This window comes from Diadema setosum, chromosome 12 (genome assembly GCF_964275005.1).
Source record: "Diadema setosum chromosome 12, eeDiaSeto1, whole genome shotgun sequence".
Classification (NCBI taxonomy): domain Eukaryota; kingdom Metazoa; phylum Echinodermata; class Echinoidea; order Diadematoida; family Diadematidae; genus Diadema; species Diadema setosum.
This window is the reverse complement of record NC_092696.1, coordinates 27712336-27727490: the sequence shown is the minus strand read 5'-3', so window position 1 is coordinate 27727490 and position 15155 is coordinate 27712336. Positions and strand designations below refer to the sequence as shown.

At 39.3% G+C, this 15155-nt stretch overlaps 1 protein-coding gene across 1 annotated transcript in view; it reads right to left on the bottom strand.

Annotated features, from left to right (window-relative positions):
* Positions 1-14724, bottom strand: part of LOC140235841 (1-aminocyclopropane-1-carboxylate synthase-like protein 1) — a 34277-nt gene extending 19553 nt beyond the window's left edge. Inside the window, exons 1-6 of the mRNA XM_072315839.1 lie at positions 14608-14724; positions 9453-9512; positions 6723-6866; positions 5607-5673; positions 3239-3336; positions 1993-2070 (exon numbers count right to left, since the gene is read on the bottom strand). Coding sequence (XP_072171940.1) covers positions 1993-2070; positions 3239-3336; positions 5607-5673; positions 6723-6866; positions 9453-9512; positions 14608-14724 — 564 coding nt within the window. The remainder of the gene's footprint in view (positions 1-1992; positions 2071-3238; positions 3337-5606; positions 5674-6722; positions 6867-9452; positions 9513-14607) is intronic.
* Between the last annotated feature and the right edge of the window lie 431 nt (positions 14725-15155).

The window sequence follows — 15155 nt, the reverse complement described above, 5'->3', positions numbered from 1 at the left end:
GGATTTTCTGCTTTATGCCATGATGACCTCCTTTCGTCCCACAACATCCGCATTGAGCTTGGGCATGCAAAGAACAAGGACAAGAACCCTGTTGCTGAAAAAGCAGTCCGCGAGTTGGAGGACGAGCTCCTCCGCCATGACCCATCTGGTGCCCCCATCACGTCTTTGACCTTGTCAGTTGCCACTGCCCGCCTCAATAGTCGTCTTCGATCCCGTGGCTTGTCGGCAAGGGAAATGTTAATGCAACGTGATCAGTTCACATGCGAGCAGATCCCCTTTTCGGACAAGGATATCATCTCTGCCCAACATGTTCAGAGACTGAAAAATCACCCATACAGCGAGACGTCCAAGACTACATCTGGCCCCATGCTTTCTCTACCGCGTATCTTCGTTGGTGACCTCGTATACCTCCGTGCTGATCGGTCAAAACATCATGCCAGACCACGCTACCTGGTCTGCTCAATCGACGGCGAGTGGTGCAACATCCGGAAGTTCGTTGGCAACCAGCTACGCAGTTCGTCTTACCGTGTCCGACTGGCCGACTGCTTGAAGGTCCCTTCTACCCTTTCTCCTCATTCCACACCACACCATGTGGAATCTGATGATGACCCAGATGACAACGCTGACGTCCCACCATACCCGTCCACCCCTCCTGGTTCCTTGCCTCGCGCTCCTCCTGCCACCGATCCTCCGCCTGCACCTCCCGATGGACCCCATTACCCGGCTGGTGACCCTGCTCCCCCATCCCCTCCCTTGGATGCCCTTCCTCGAGTTCCCACCGAACTCGCCACTCCAGCAGAAACTTCTGTCTCTGACTCTCTGCCCGCTCCTATCCAGGTACCTGTTGATCCTGGTAGATACCCCAGACGTGAACGACGGCTTCCTGTGAGACTGCGTGATTATGTCCTTGAACTCGAGTAAACACTGTGTTTGAGATTAGTTCTTATGTATGTATTCTACACAGGTCCTACTGAAGGCACATGTGATTACTATTGTCATCTCAAACAATTGTGTGATAAAAGTGTCATTACAGTTGTATTTATACTTCGTGGTTATATACCTGGTTGTTTGTAGGCCATACATACTATGCCATTTAACGTTACATACCTTTTGTGACTTAGATGTATCCAGTGTATTTTTAGATGTAGTGAGATAATGCATTACCCCATCACAGTGGTTGTTTTTTGGGAACAGTATGTTTGAACGTATACGTACTAGAGTTGGTTAGTTGCAAAAAGCTAATACATTTTATTGCATTTGTGTTATAGTGTACTCCTTCGCTCTGGTAGTAAGCTGTCCTTTTTGTTATATGTTATGTATGCTAGTTTTTGAAGGTTAATACCGCTTACGTTAGTAGTTATATTGGCAGTAATATACTGCCTGTTTGCAGGATGTGTTGTATTATTAGGACAGGTTATAGAGTTCACAGTTTATAGAGGTGTCATTATGTAATATCATGAACTCACATTCACTGTATCCACGGAATACATTTGTATACATATCTTGTGTTACACATTCGGCACAGTTCTCAAAATATCTGTTACAATAAGACCTTTCTTATCCTTGTAAGGTCGTTTATTTGTTTAGATAATTGTTGTGAAAAGCCTTACACCAAGACATTCCAGTTATTGTGTATGTGGTTTATAATTCAGTGTGGGAGAAACACAAAGGGGAGAAAAGAAGAGAAATTACGCCATTGGTTATGTCGCCCCCTTGTGTCGGATGGGGCTATGTTCTTTCCACTGGAGATTTGGTTTTTTCACGTCCTAATAAAGTTATCGAAGAATTGCAGTAGAATCGTGTGGCTGTGTCCTCTTTACTGGCGGAGGTATATTGCACACTACTTGTTTGCGGGTAAAGGAATCAGTGTACATGGTATAGCTATGTCACACAACAGTGTGCTGATTATGTCGTCACTCCATTGGAATCAAGCTAGAAATGTGTAGTCAACCACATTTACATACATGAAGGATTTTGAAATGATCTGCATACCTCTACCTTGGCCTTTTTCAAAGCATCTTCCAACAATTCTACAGTCAGCTCAAATGGCTCAGTGCTGTTCACTCCAGGCTGTTAAAGGGAACGCAATCATAATCATTACCAAAAAAAAAAAAAAAAAGAGAAAAAAAAAACCAGAAAAAAAATACAAATCGTGCATACAGCAAGACAAAAGACACTCTGGCATTGAACAAAACTCTTGTAACTTTATGCAGTCATCTGGAGAGGTAAAAGATGTGTTAAGGCTACATGATATTCTTTGCCTTTCAATTCTGGCTAAATAGAGGAACATAGCGATTACCCTAAAATATCACGTCATAAAAAAGTACTCACAGCGGTGCTAACCTTGGACACACCTTCGCGGTATTGAGGGCTAAAAAGGTGTATTTATGGTATTTATTTTCTGCGAAAAAAACAAAAACAAAACAAAAACACAATGCAGTAAGGTAATGAGGGGAAAACAGTATCCATATTCCATAAAATATGCAGAATCATTTCTCAAAGAACAACATACAGTATACTGACAAACAGTGACAAAAAAGTATCAATTGGCATCTCTGTGAAATGAAATTGAAATGGGAGACTTCTAATCTAATGAAGAGATTACAGATATATTTTTTATCAATTACTAGTAAGTCAATAACTGAAGAGCTTGTTTCCAAAAGGCGCTAAAGCCATCATTTTCAATGGATTAATCGCCTTTTGGAAGCAGGCTCTCAAATTGCTGACTCTGTAATGACTCTTTCAACTGCTAAACTCTTGCAGTACTTTTTGAATCAGTTTGCTTAAACAATCAATTACAGCCAGTTCGAACTCCAGATCTTCACTGAGCCTCCTTAGCAAGATCTGATACATTTTCTAGTGAGTGAAACTTTGTACGCTGCACACTTGTGCCACATAAATGACACATCTCACCCCTCCCCAAAGAAATTCATTTAACTTCGTGATAACAAGAGAATATACCAGAAAACATACGAATATTAAAATACATGCCATACTCTCCGTGTAGCATATTAATAGGACCTACATTATAGACACTACAGTCAAATCTGTCTATAGCGACCACCGAAGGGATGAAAAAAAAATGACCGTTAGAGACAGGATATTTAACGAGGCTTTTTCTGCCTTAGTGGTGGTAGTGGTGGGGGGGGGGGCGGGGCGGGGTGTTATTAATGGTCGTATACGACAGGTGGTCGCTATAGACAGATGGCAGGTAAGGCAGGTTTGACTGCACACACACCTTACTGTTGAGTGGCACTGGGTACGTCTTCACATTGGGCATGAAGAGGAAATCTCGAGGAATCGCTCCATAGAGTGGGCTTGGGGTCAGAATCGTATCTGGGAAGGTATATAGGAAACGATTGGTAGAGAATGACAATACATAATATTTTTTCTCTTTTTTTTATTTGCCCTCTAATACGTTTTTTTTTTCTTTTCTTTTTTTAAGCATGTCCTCCGCAGCGAATAAGTTTTGTCTGTGCCTAAATATTGAGGAATCAAGGTTAAATAAAAACCAAATGAACCTAAGGATTTAGTGAATGCAGCCATATGAGTAGAACACTGCAGTGAAATTGCGAGAAAAATTGGACAATCCCTTCAAAAGTTAAGAATTTATAAACTTTTGGTGGAGCAATCGCTGGATGATAAGACTACTACTGTACTACAGTTTGTGACGTCACAAATGAACAAAACAAAGTAAATACTCTAAAAATGTTTTCCTTTCCCCTTTTCTATCATACTGAAAGAGCAATTGACATACCTCTTGTAAAAAGCAGGAAGAATAAAATGTCCTCAACAAACCGTCAATGACAAGTCGAGGGAATGAGTACTTTTCATCATTTTTTTTCTAAAAAAAAAAGGAAAAGAAATGAAATTTAGATGTGTTCTATTATTTATCACTTCGCCCAATCCTCGATCTTCCGTCCCCTTTAGAATTAGTGATATTTAGTGTATAAAACAATAGGTGCTGTTCAAAACCTAGATTACACAGAGTTGGCAATTTGAAGCAATTCTATTTCCGGATGGAATTCCTTTTAATTAAATACCATATCATTTGTTCCTTTGGGTGCATAAAACGAGAAACACTTCAGTGCTCAAGAGGAAGCAAATATTGACACAATCTGCTCTGTTCTATCTCTAGCCTTTATAAAAAACCCCGCACCGTCAGCCTTGAGGAAAGGGCTGAAGCCAAGCGTGTCAGTTCAAGGGCATGTTGAGAGCTGTAATTACGCTGATCATTCATGCCTGGGAGAAAGCCTATCCCGCACACCTCTCTTACTGAGTAGTTAAAGGGGTATCAACCCAAAATATACATGTGGATTAGGTGATAATGCACCAATATCAGCAGAACGCATCAGTAAATGTTTGAGGCAAATCGAAAATCCGTTCAAGAGTTTTGAATTTTGGAAATTTGGTGACGCAAACGCTGGCTCAAAAGACTACCTACTGATCATGACATCATTAAGGTATAAAGAAAATATGTAAATATAATATAATAATATGAAGAAAATAAGTGTTCGTTTTTATTATGCCAGAAAATTGAAACGTTGTTTGATTTTCTCTATATTCTCTTCATAAGGGATATATTGTGCATGTGTGATGTCATGTTTCGTAGTATACGTATAGACTTCTGATCCAGCGGTCTCGTCACCAAAACTCCAAAAATTCATAACATTTTGGAGGGATTGTCCGATTTTCCTCAAACTTTCACTGATGTATTATACTAATCAAATAATTGCTCCATTCATTCAATCAACATGTATTCTGGGTTTCATTCTCTGTCAATAAATGATTCAGGTAGTCACTTCCAGCGATGAAATTGTATTGCTCAATTTGTTCAATATAGCTGTAAAGTGCGTAACACATACACAATGATAACCTTCTTCAGACGGATACTCGATTGGTCACGATTATTGCTCCCTGATACTGGTACAAAAAAAAAAAAAAAGGTCATTGAAAGGGGTACTTAAAAAAATGCCCCGTCGCTAGAAGGCTCACACCCATAAATATTTCCCCATAGGGACGTGTGTTAAAAATCAAATTTCAAAAAATTCTGTAAAATAGCTGGGAGAAATGAGGTGTTTCAGCTTCACTAACCTGGATAAGTTAGATATACCCTTTCATCCATCAAATTTTCAGGGTGGATTCTTCAGTTCAAATTCTGTCCAGGGGTCCGCAAAGCCAGACTACGAGTTCTTGTCACTCAAAAAATCACCCATTTTCCGTACACGTACCCAATGAAATATAGTCCCCTCAAATTCCACCAGAAAAGCTTTCATCTTCCAACCAAAATGCAATTTGTAGAGGAATTCATACTCAATATCTACAGCTATTCAGTTTTTTGCCAAACTACATCACTGATTTTTAATTAATTTTTTCTTCATTTATTTTGGTATCTTTGGTACGAATTTGTGAAGGGGTCTGGGACATTCCATTGTATTTACGGGTGTGAGCCCTAGAGCTAGACGTTGGCTTTCTCTAGTGGCTTGGGTAGTCTCTTAAACAGTCCTCGCTGTTCGCTCCTCTTGCAATCCGTACAATAGGATGGCCTTTGAGAAAGACTAGTTTTTGTTTCTTTTTAGCTATTCATCCGTTAATTGAACTTATACCTCCTTCGTTACACAGCACGAAGCCCATCATACAATTGAGCGATGTCACTCCGTTTGCGATGCAGAACTGAAATAAAAGAGAAAGAATCAAAATTTCATCACAAGTTTGTTGAGCAATATCTCCAATTTTTTCAGAGTCACAGGTTTCTAGAATATTACCCATTTCACTTCATTACTGTCATGGCAACCTAAGATCAAGAGCATTAATAAGCAGCACGGGAAAAAAGTCAAAGAAATAATACTACTGTGGACATCCTCACAAATTAAAAGAAAAAAGTATAAAAGAGTTCGCCAAAGAGAGTGCTAAGGAATAAGTGCATACCAACATGAAAGTGGATTCAGTAGACCTATATGATAATGTGATGCGCAGAAAGTGAGAAACAATTTACAAGCAAGGTGTAAAGAGTAAAGTGATGCGATCACCTATAATATCTTAGCAGGAATCTGTTACGAAATGATAGTAAAAAAATTCATGTTATTTATAAAGTGCATAATCACTGTCATTAATTCTCTATGCGCATTTTGATATAGGTTTTCCCGTCCAATTTCATTGTTTTGTCATTCAAGTTCATATCAAAAGCATTAATTTTCGCCAAATTTGCTCAGGCATCGAAATCCTGTAATTCCAAATCTTTTTTTTTTTCTGCGTTCAAAATGACTAATTTGGCAACCGATTTCGCATTTGCATAAGGATGTAGGTTTATTTGTATCTGTGTTAACAACAATAACCTGTGTCTTTACTGCATGTTATTATGTTCATTACATTGTTGTACTGATTTCGTGACATTATTTGTATACCCAAACATTTCGTTGTATCCTCAATTTGTTGAAGATGAAATAAGACAACTTGAATGCCGGTCATTTGCATAAAACAAACGACATGCTTTGATGCATTAGAAACACCAACCGTCTGATGATTTTGATAGCTGAATGGTAAAAATCAAGCCCGCCGAATTAATTCACCTAGATAAAAGCGGCTTCTCGTTGTAGGGCAAGTTCGTAAATAACATTTTATAGTATATATGAATAATGCCTCCGGCGACACTTCGTGGCAGAGGCATAAAAAAAAAAATGAAAACAGTTACACAGTTGCTACTTGTCATAAACAACTCAAACCTTGTCCGGGTCTAACGGTTCGGGGGTGGCCAGCTCTTGGGTTAAGAACTCTGCAATGGCACTCCGCAGCCGGGGTATGCCTAGCCTTCCTGGGGTGTATGGTAGCATGGAGGCGTGCCACTTCTTTAAGGATGACTGATTCAGCTTCAAAAAATGGAAGCAAAATAATGTTAACGCCTTTATACACATCGAGACAAAGGTGCGTCTTCCACGCATTCTTGCAGACGCGCCTGTGTGTCTCGTTATGCATTAAAGCGCGTATATTCTGCTTTTCTCATCCATGAAAAACAAAGCAAACTTGGGTAGCTTCAGGGCATGGTGTCCATTGGCACATTATATCACACTGGCGATGATACCTGCTAGATTTGCAGGAAACTTGACCACGCGTCTTCTGTAAAACAGAAGATCAAAATGTGAAAACTTGTCCCCTCCCTTTTGGTCGCGGCCCCTATAAGGGGCAATCCCTTAATCTGCCATAAAGAAACGTGATATCACATGTATCATAAATTGCATATACTTAGGGTATTTCCTGTTCAATAAAAGATGAATAAAAGATTTTTAAGTTTGGCTGTTCTACCCAAGGGCTGCGAGCCCAGTGGGCCATGTTCCCCAGTGTACAAGTATTATTCCATCATCCAAGCAAGTATTCCTGCCAAGTTTGCTTAACATACACACACACACACATACACACACACATACAAAACCAAAAAGAAGAAAAAAATGAATGTGTATCAATCAAGATGAAAATGAGAAAATTGGACCCCCAACTCGGTGGGGGGGGGGGGGGACCAGTGGAACAAACTTAAAACAACAGTTAGCAATGTGCTTACTCTATAGCACTATAGCTAAGTACAATCACTTCATGGTTGAACGTGTTAAAGAGAAGGTTTTTAAGAATTCTTTAATTTGGGGGCTTGCGCGGCAAGTTTGAAGAAAATCGTCATAGGTTTGAAGAAACAGACAATTATGTCAAAATTACGCCTTATTTTGCCCCACCTCCTCCTCGGGACCCTGAGGTATTTGAGCCACCTCGGATTAGGTATGACCAGACATGGAACTATAGTACCAGCAAAGGACTATCTCACAGCACTGAATCCCGGTGCGCGTCACGTGCTTGACACCCAAGAGTCATACAACTTGTAAATGAGTCATATAACTGAAGAGGTACTACACAGTATACACCCACGAGTCGTACAGTCCACGCCCATAAGAAAAAGAAAAGTCTGCCGCAGATCTCCGCAGACTTGACGCAGGTCTGCCGCATACTTTTTAGTCTGCGGCAAGAGTAAGCGGGAGTATGCGGCAGAACCAAGCTTTGCTGCAGACCTGCCGCATACTAACTGTTAGTATGCGGCAGGAACAGTCTGTGGCAGATCTGCGGGAAAGCTGCCACAGAGAGGAACTTGCGGCAGACTTCTCGCGTACTGCATACCTGCATATGTAGAAATCTTGCCGCAGATCTGCCACAACCTCTTCCTGAAATTGTACTTATGAATATTCATCATTAACAGCCTGCTGCAGATCTGCCGCAGATCTGCCGCAGATCTGCCACAGATAGTTTAGTAACCGTGCCATAAAACATAACAAATTTTTGTGGGTATATCATGTGATGCATTGCAATTGTATGTAACGTTAGAACTATAATAGCTGAGTCTAAGCATTAGACTGCTGCATACCTGCCGCTTACTTGCAGCAGCCCTGATAATTCGTGCAGTATCTTGCCGATGTAGGTTAGGTTATTTACTATATAGATCTATACATATTTAATAGGCGTCTGCTGCAGACTTGCCGCTGACTTGCCCCAGCCTTCAAGGGATCGTATAGTTTTGGTTGAGACCTAATTTCAGATTTCTAGCATTTTTTGGTGAGATAATGAGAATCCTCTTATGAAATATGAAAGAGCATGTAATTCTATGAGGTATTCAACGTTTATTTGATGAAAATTGGTTTTGACATGGCTGAGATATCCAAAAAAGAGCGATTCTAATAAAGTGTGGGACCCACACTTTATTACGATTGTTTTGTTTTACTTTGTTTTGGGATGTTTCAGTCATTCCAAACCCGATTTTCATCAAATAAACTTTGAATTCCTCTTAAAATGGTATGCTCTGTACTATATCATAAGTGTTTTCTTGGTATCTTGCAAAAAGTTAAAAGCCCAATTCTCACCTCCACCAATACTGTACCCTCCCTTTTATGCCGCTTAACGTTACTTACTGCATACCTGTAGAAATCTTGCCGCAGATCTACCACAAGCTCTTCCTGAAATCGTACTTATATGAATATTCATCATTAACAGTCTGCCGCATAGATCTGCCGCAGACTCTCAGTCTCCCTCAGTGGCCTGGAAGAGTCTGCGGCAGCAGCTAATTTGCATGTGAAAATGATGCCTATCTGCGGCAGATCTGCGGCAAGGCATCCGCAGCAGTATGCGGCAGGCTGATTTCTTTCCTATGGGCGAGTTATCAAAGTGCACCTGCGAGCCATGCAGCCCATGAGCTAGATGCGGCTAATGTGAACATAGTCCACGATCTCGATATCAAGTTGGATAGGCCCACGAGCTATGATAGTCCACGAGCTAGACACTGGTGACGTCATAATGACCAATGTCTGGCTCGTTAAGCTGTTTGCTTGGTGTCAAACACGTGGACGGTATGACTCGTGGGTGTATGACTCATTTAGTTCTTAACTTTAAATGACTTTACTACATGAATACAGGGCCTACTGTACCTTTTCGACAACCACTTCTGAGATTGCGTCGTTGTGAGCTGTTGACATGTTGATAATTCCCTATATCAGGAATAGGATTGATAAAGAAACCGCACAAAAATTTCATCAAAAGTTTTTAAGTTATTGCAAATTGCAATAACCGTCAGTGCACTTTCACCAGCACATAATTTGAGGCGTGATAGCTTGGGAATCAATGAGAAAGGTGAAAGGTAAATAATAAATGATTCTCAAAGATAGCACAAAACTCAATAATGGAGATGACTTGGATAAAAAGATTATCTTGGATGACCCCAAGTTCACGTGTCTTAGGATATCACAAACATTAACGGACAAAGTTGTGAGGATTTGTTTTTCGATCTAACGTGTCATGCAAAACTTCAGTTTTCTGAAGATTCAATTTCAGATCATTTTTCAGAGATCATTCCTGAATTTGTACTCAAGCATGATTCAACTTTATTCATAAAGCAGACAAACACATATTTTCTATACTTCTCTTCTTTATGCCTTAATTGGAATGTCTGAAAACACTTAATTCGTTTTCATCAGTCAACCATGCACTCGGTATTTGGTAGTCTCACTGCATGGTTACCCGTATACCTCGTTCGACCTACACTGCCTCTACAATGTAAACAATGTAAACAAAGTAAACCGATGGTTCGTGTTCGAAAATTCAGCGTTTCCTGTTAATCCTATTTATTTGTAGGGACAAAAGAGAGAAAAGAAAAGAGAAGTCCCGCCTTTTGGGAAACGTTAATCGTGACAATGAGGAGGGACGATTTTGCTTTATGTCACAATTAATTAACGTCTAAGGTAGATGACGTGAGTGGGAGGTATAAAGACGCACACTCCAAGGAGCACACAAACACATTTTCTATTCTCTTCTTCATGCCATTGAGATGTCTGAAAAATACTTCATTCCTTTTCATCAGTCAACCGCATTTGGTAGTACTTAGTCTCACTGGTACCTTGCATATGGTTTGACCTAGTGCCGTATATAAAGAGAGTCTGGCCAAATCGGTTTTCGGCTTATGAGTTTTGAAGCCTGTGATTGGTCAAAAGTGGTCCCGTGATCTTTGCGGAGCCATGTCGTTACCAAAGTGCGCTCGTACGCAGTGCCCATTGTTCACTACCCCTTATTGTCCCCGCCGAACGAGTTCGAGCAGGGGACTATGAAACGGGCTCCGTACGTGTGTGTGTCCGTGTGTCCGTCCGTCCGTCCGTGTGTCCGTCCGTGTGTCCGTGTGTGCGTCCGTGTGTGATCAAAATCTTCAATTTGCTACTTCTCTGTCATTTATGAGCCAATTTTGATTCTGTTTGCTTTATATGATAGCACTACATGGGAGCTTTGAAACTTGTACACAGAATTTCAGTCGTGACCTTTGACCTTGACCTTTGACCTATATTGTACATTTTGCTACAAAATGCTACTCCTTCGCCATTTCTAACCCGATTTCGATTCCGTTTGCTTTATGTGATGGCACTAGGTGAGGGCTTCAAAACTTCTACACAGAATTTTGACCTTTGACTTCTTTGACCTTTGACCTTGATTTTTTGACCTATATTGTACATTTTGCTACAAAATGCTACTCCTTCGCCATTTCTAACCCGATTTCGATTCCGTTTGCTTTATGTGATAGCACTAGGTGAGGGCTTCAAAACTTCTACACAGAATTTTGACCTTTGACTTCTTTGACCTTTGACCTTGATTTTTGACCTATATTGTACATGTTGCTACGAAATGCTACTCCTTCGCCATTTTTAACCCGATTTCGATTCCGTTTGCTTTATATGATGGCACTAGTTGAGGGCTTCAAAACTTCTACACAGAATTTTGACCTTTGACTTCTTTGACCTTTGACCTTGATTTTTGACCTATATTGTGCATTTTGCTACAGAATGCTACTCCTTCGCCATTTCTAACCCGATTTCGATTCCGTTTGCTTTATGTGATAGCACTAGGTGAGGGCTTCAAAACTTCTACACAGAATTTTGACCTTTGTCTTCTTTGACCTTTGACCTTGATTTTTGACCTATTTTGTACATTGGCTACAAAATGCTACTCCTTCGCCATTTCTAACCCAATTTCGATTCCGTTTGCTTTATGTGATAGCACTAGGTGAGGGCTTCAAAACTTCTACACAGAATTTTGACCTTTGACTTCTTTGACCTTTGACCTTGATTTTTTACCTATATTGCACATTTTGTTACAAAATGCTACTTCCGGCGGGGACATATGTTACGCACCGCGTAATTTCTACTTTTCCTTGTTTAGTAGGTTTTCATTATTACGTCTGAGCGTACACGCTATCCCTGTAACGCGTAATGTACGCTGGGCAATGACATGACGTCCAATTTACGAGTTGGCCAGACTCTCTTCATAATAAGGCACTGGTTTGACCTAATTTTTCACTATTGCCACAGACTTGCCACTAGTCCGGGCACTAGCATTAGTATTCTATATTTTTCCCAACCGGTGTATCTCAAAATAATTACATGTATATTGTTATAGAATAGTATATATAATTTACTCATTATTTGTCTAGCGATCCACGTCCGACAAGCTATGCTTTTTAGTGGATCACTATTTTCCATAATCGAATTTATTTTCCGCTCTCCCACGAAGTATTTATACAGTGTTTTCCTAAATATTGTACATGTTATATGTTGTTCTATAATTTGTCTCGTATATATATTACATGAATCTTTTGCAAACGTTTGAACAATATTTCATCACATGCATACTTTGTACTATGTTTTTTGATTTTCGATGATTGGAAATAAACTATGATTGAATTGAATTGAATTGAATTGAATTGACTTCGATATGAATATCATATAATACACAAAAGGGGTGGAAAGTGCTCACCCGTCATAACGATCAGTATTTTCATTTCTTTTTCATTCTTATTCTTTCTGTATTATGGTAAAAAACAAAACAAAACAAAACATGTAATCACCTTAGGAACGTATCATTTATTTATACACATTGACTATTTTTTTTTTATTTGCTTTTTGTTTTTATAGATAATCTGAAGTACAGATATGCAATTTACAGTAATTTTTATTGCAATATTCTGAAGATTCATGATGTCCTCGTTTGGAGGGTTTTACATGTAAAAGTGTGTGTGTGTGTGTGTGTGTGTGTGCGGGTGTGTGGGTGGGTGTGTATGGGTGTTGTGTGTTTGTGTTTTTGTGTGTTTGTGTGGGTGTGGTGGGTGTGCAGTATATCGTGAATGAAAATGAGAGCGAGGTCACAGCTGGTCGTTGTTCACGTCTGAAAATGTAAACTTTCTGGTCATAATCATAAACTTGTCAGAAATTGTACCTCTTTATTGTTACGTTATTCAAACTTCCAACTTGTGTTATGAACACATCTTTTTTTTTTAATATATATATACATGTATTCCAATTGAGCCTTCTGTGACCTAGTTTAGTAACCATGTCATAAAGAATTATAACTTTTTGCCCGTATAGTAAAAACGTGATACAACAGTCTATAGCACCGGAATAGCTAGCTGGTAGACATAGATATACCATATGATTTAGGACATTAGGAGTATCGTCATCGTAGGTTAGAGTGATCATGGTTGTACCTTGAGATACCCACAGCTTTCTTAGACCTTGCAATGAAATAATAATTAACCTCATTATCCAAATTGACACGACTTAAAAATGAGTTCATAAATCTGGACATTTTTATTTTGTGGAGTTGTAATAGGTTCGCTATTCCGAATTTCGGTAATTCCGAAAATGGAATAAGGTTTGTTATACATGTACTGACGGTTCATTCGGAAAAAAAAAACAAAACAAAAGAAAAAAACTTCGTCAGTCCGAAGGTTCGTAAATCCGAAAGAGGTAAGGTTCATAAAGATCTCAAATGAAAAGAAGGTGCTTGCTTCCGAACATTCGGCAATAGGAACTTTATTTAAGTTTTGGATTAACGAACCTTTAAAAAACACGATTTTTATTTTGAGTTTACTTTTTTTTTAATAGATCCTGGAAGTTATTGCATATTGGGGTAACTAACCTTCGGAATAACGAACTGTAACTGGGAAACACAAGCCCAACGCCCCGTATTTCGCACACATTATTAAGTTCATGTCAAATGAGTTATTACTTAAACGTATATTACCATCTATCTTATTTGATGCTACTATGGCTATGAAAATAAAGGTCAAAGGTCACAGTTTATGATGCTATTTCATGTACTACATCCCTGCTTGAAAGTGTCCCGTAGTGTGAAACACAATGGGAAACGCAGTGTGAATATGTATTGTGAAATTTCTCCACACTGTTAAATTCGAGTGTTCTAGCACTATGAACACGTTGTGAATCATCACTCGCATAAGGAGTGTGAAGCAGAACATTAGGCCTACTATGCCAAATCTCCGTGAAGATCCACACGCCAGTGTGAAATCATCTTCGATATGTAAACACATTGTGAATAATCATGCGGGACAATTAATGTGATCTGTCCAGAGGGATAGCATGATTGCTCTATATTTAAACGGAATTAGATGAAGCATTCTATCAAAAACACCTTCTTGACCAAAGACTATCTCAATGTCATTCGGGTCAATTACTGTCAAATTCAGAACGTAAAAGTAAATCGAAATTCTATTTCAATTCATTGACCTTGCACGTTCGTTTCTTTTTTTTTTTATTTATGTCATATCACTGTGACAATTAAGATCAAATAAAGAGGCCATGTATCAAAATTTGAAATCAGTAGTATGTATTTTTGAAATACCATTTGACATGACTGTCTTTACAGTTCAATTAGCAGTAGCTCAATTATTCTTCGTCGATTTCTTTCGTCTTTTATATTTGCTATCTCATTTCACGCACCACCTAATTTGTCATCTTGACAAATTTCTAAGTGTTCTTGTTGGGTCAAAATAACATTTAAAGTTGACAATTAACACATCTAGGATCGATAATACATTTTACATCGAGTCAAAAGCTGTTATATCATGACGGATAATATATTTAGGGTTCAAAGTTATTGCATTAATAGGGTCATTCTTACAATAGGGCCAGACTTGATTAGTACATTGGTGGTTGAAAGTCAATTGAATTACGGTCGATACTATATTTACGGTTGCTTTTACTTTTAGGGGTGATACAGAGACTGATGTAAGTAGAGTGTCCTTACCGTTGGGTTGTCAGTTTCGTGATAAGGATTTTTCGCAATGTCGAGGAAAATATCGCGCAATTCCATCTTGAAGTTTCCCCAGCGACGGGCACGGGCAGACACGAATCCTTCCTCCATCGCTGATTTGTGCGTTCGAATACGCAGAAAGTTCGCAGAGAGGTATAGGAGGCAAAACCGCCGACGGTCTTGTGTTTTTGAGAGTTCCCTTGTATATGATTCGCAGCTAGATTGAAACACGACTTACTGCTCATTCTTTGTCCTGATATCAGTCCCTATAGGAGGAGGAGTCGGCGAGCGGCCACGCGAAGCCGCGGCGGGCGTGACACAATGGACATAATAACAATTGTTGCGCATGACAGAATTCAGTGTAATAAACTTTTTATGCGTTATGTTTGTCGGAAACACAAATCTTATATTTTGGGGGTCATTCATAATAATGTTTTTTTTTTTTTTTAATCTGAAATACTTCCATTTTTCTCCATTAATGTCCAAAATGAAGAATAGATCCATAAAAGAATCATACCGATTTCATTTCATAACCAGAATGA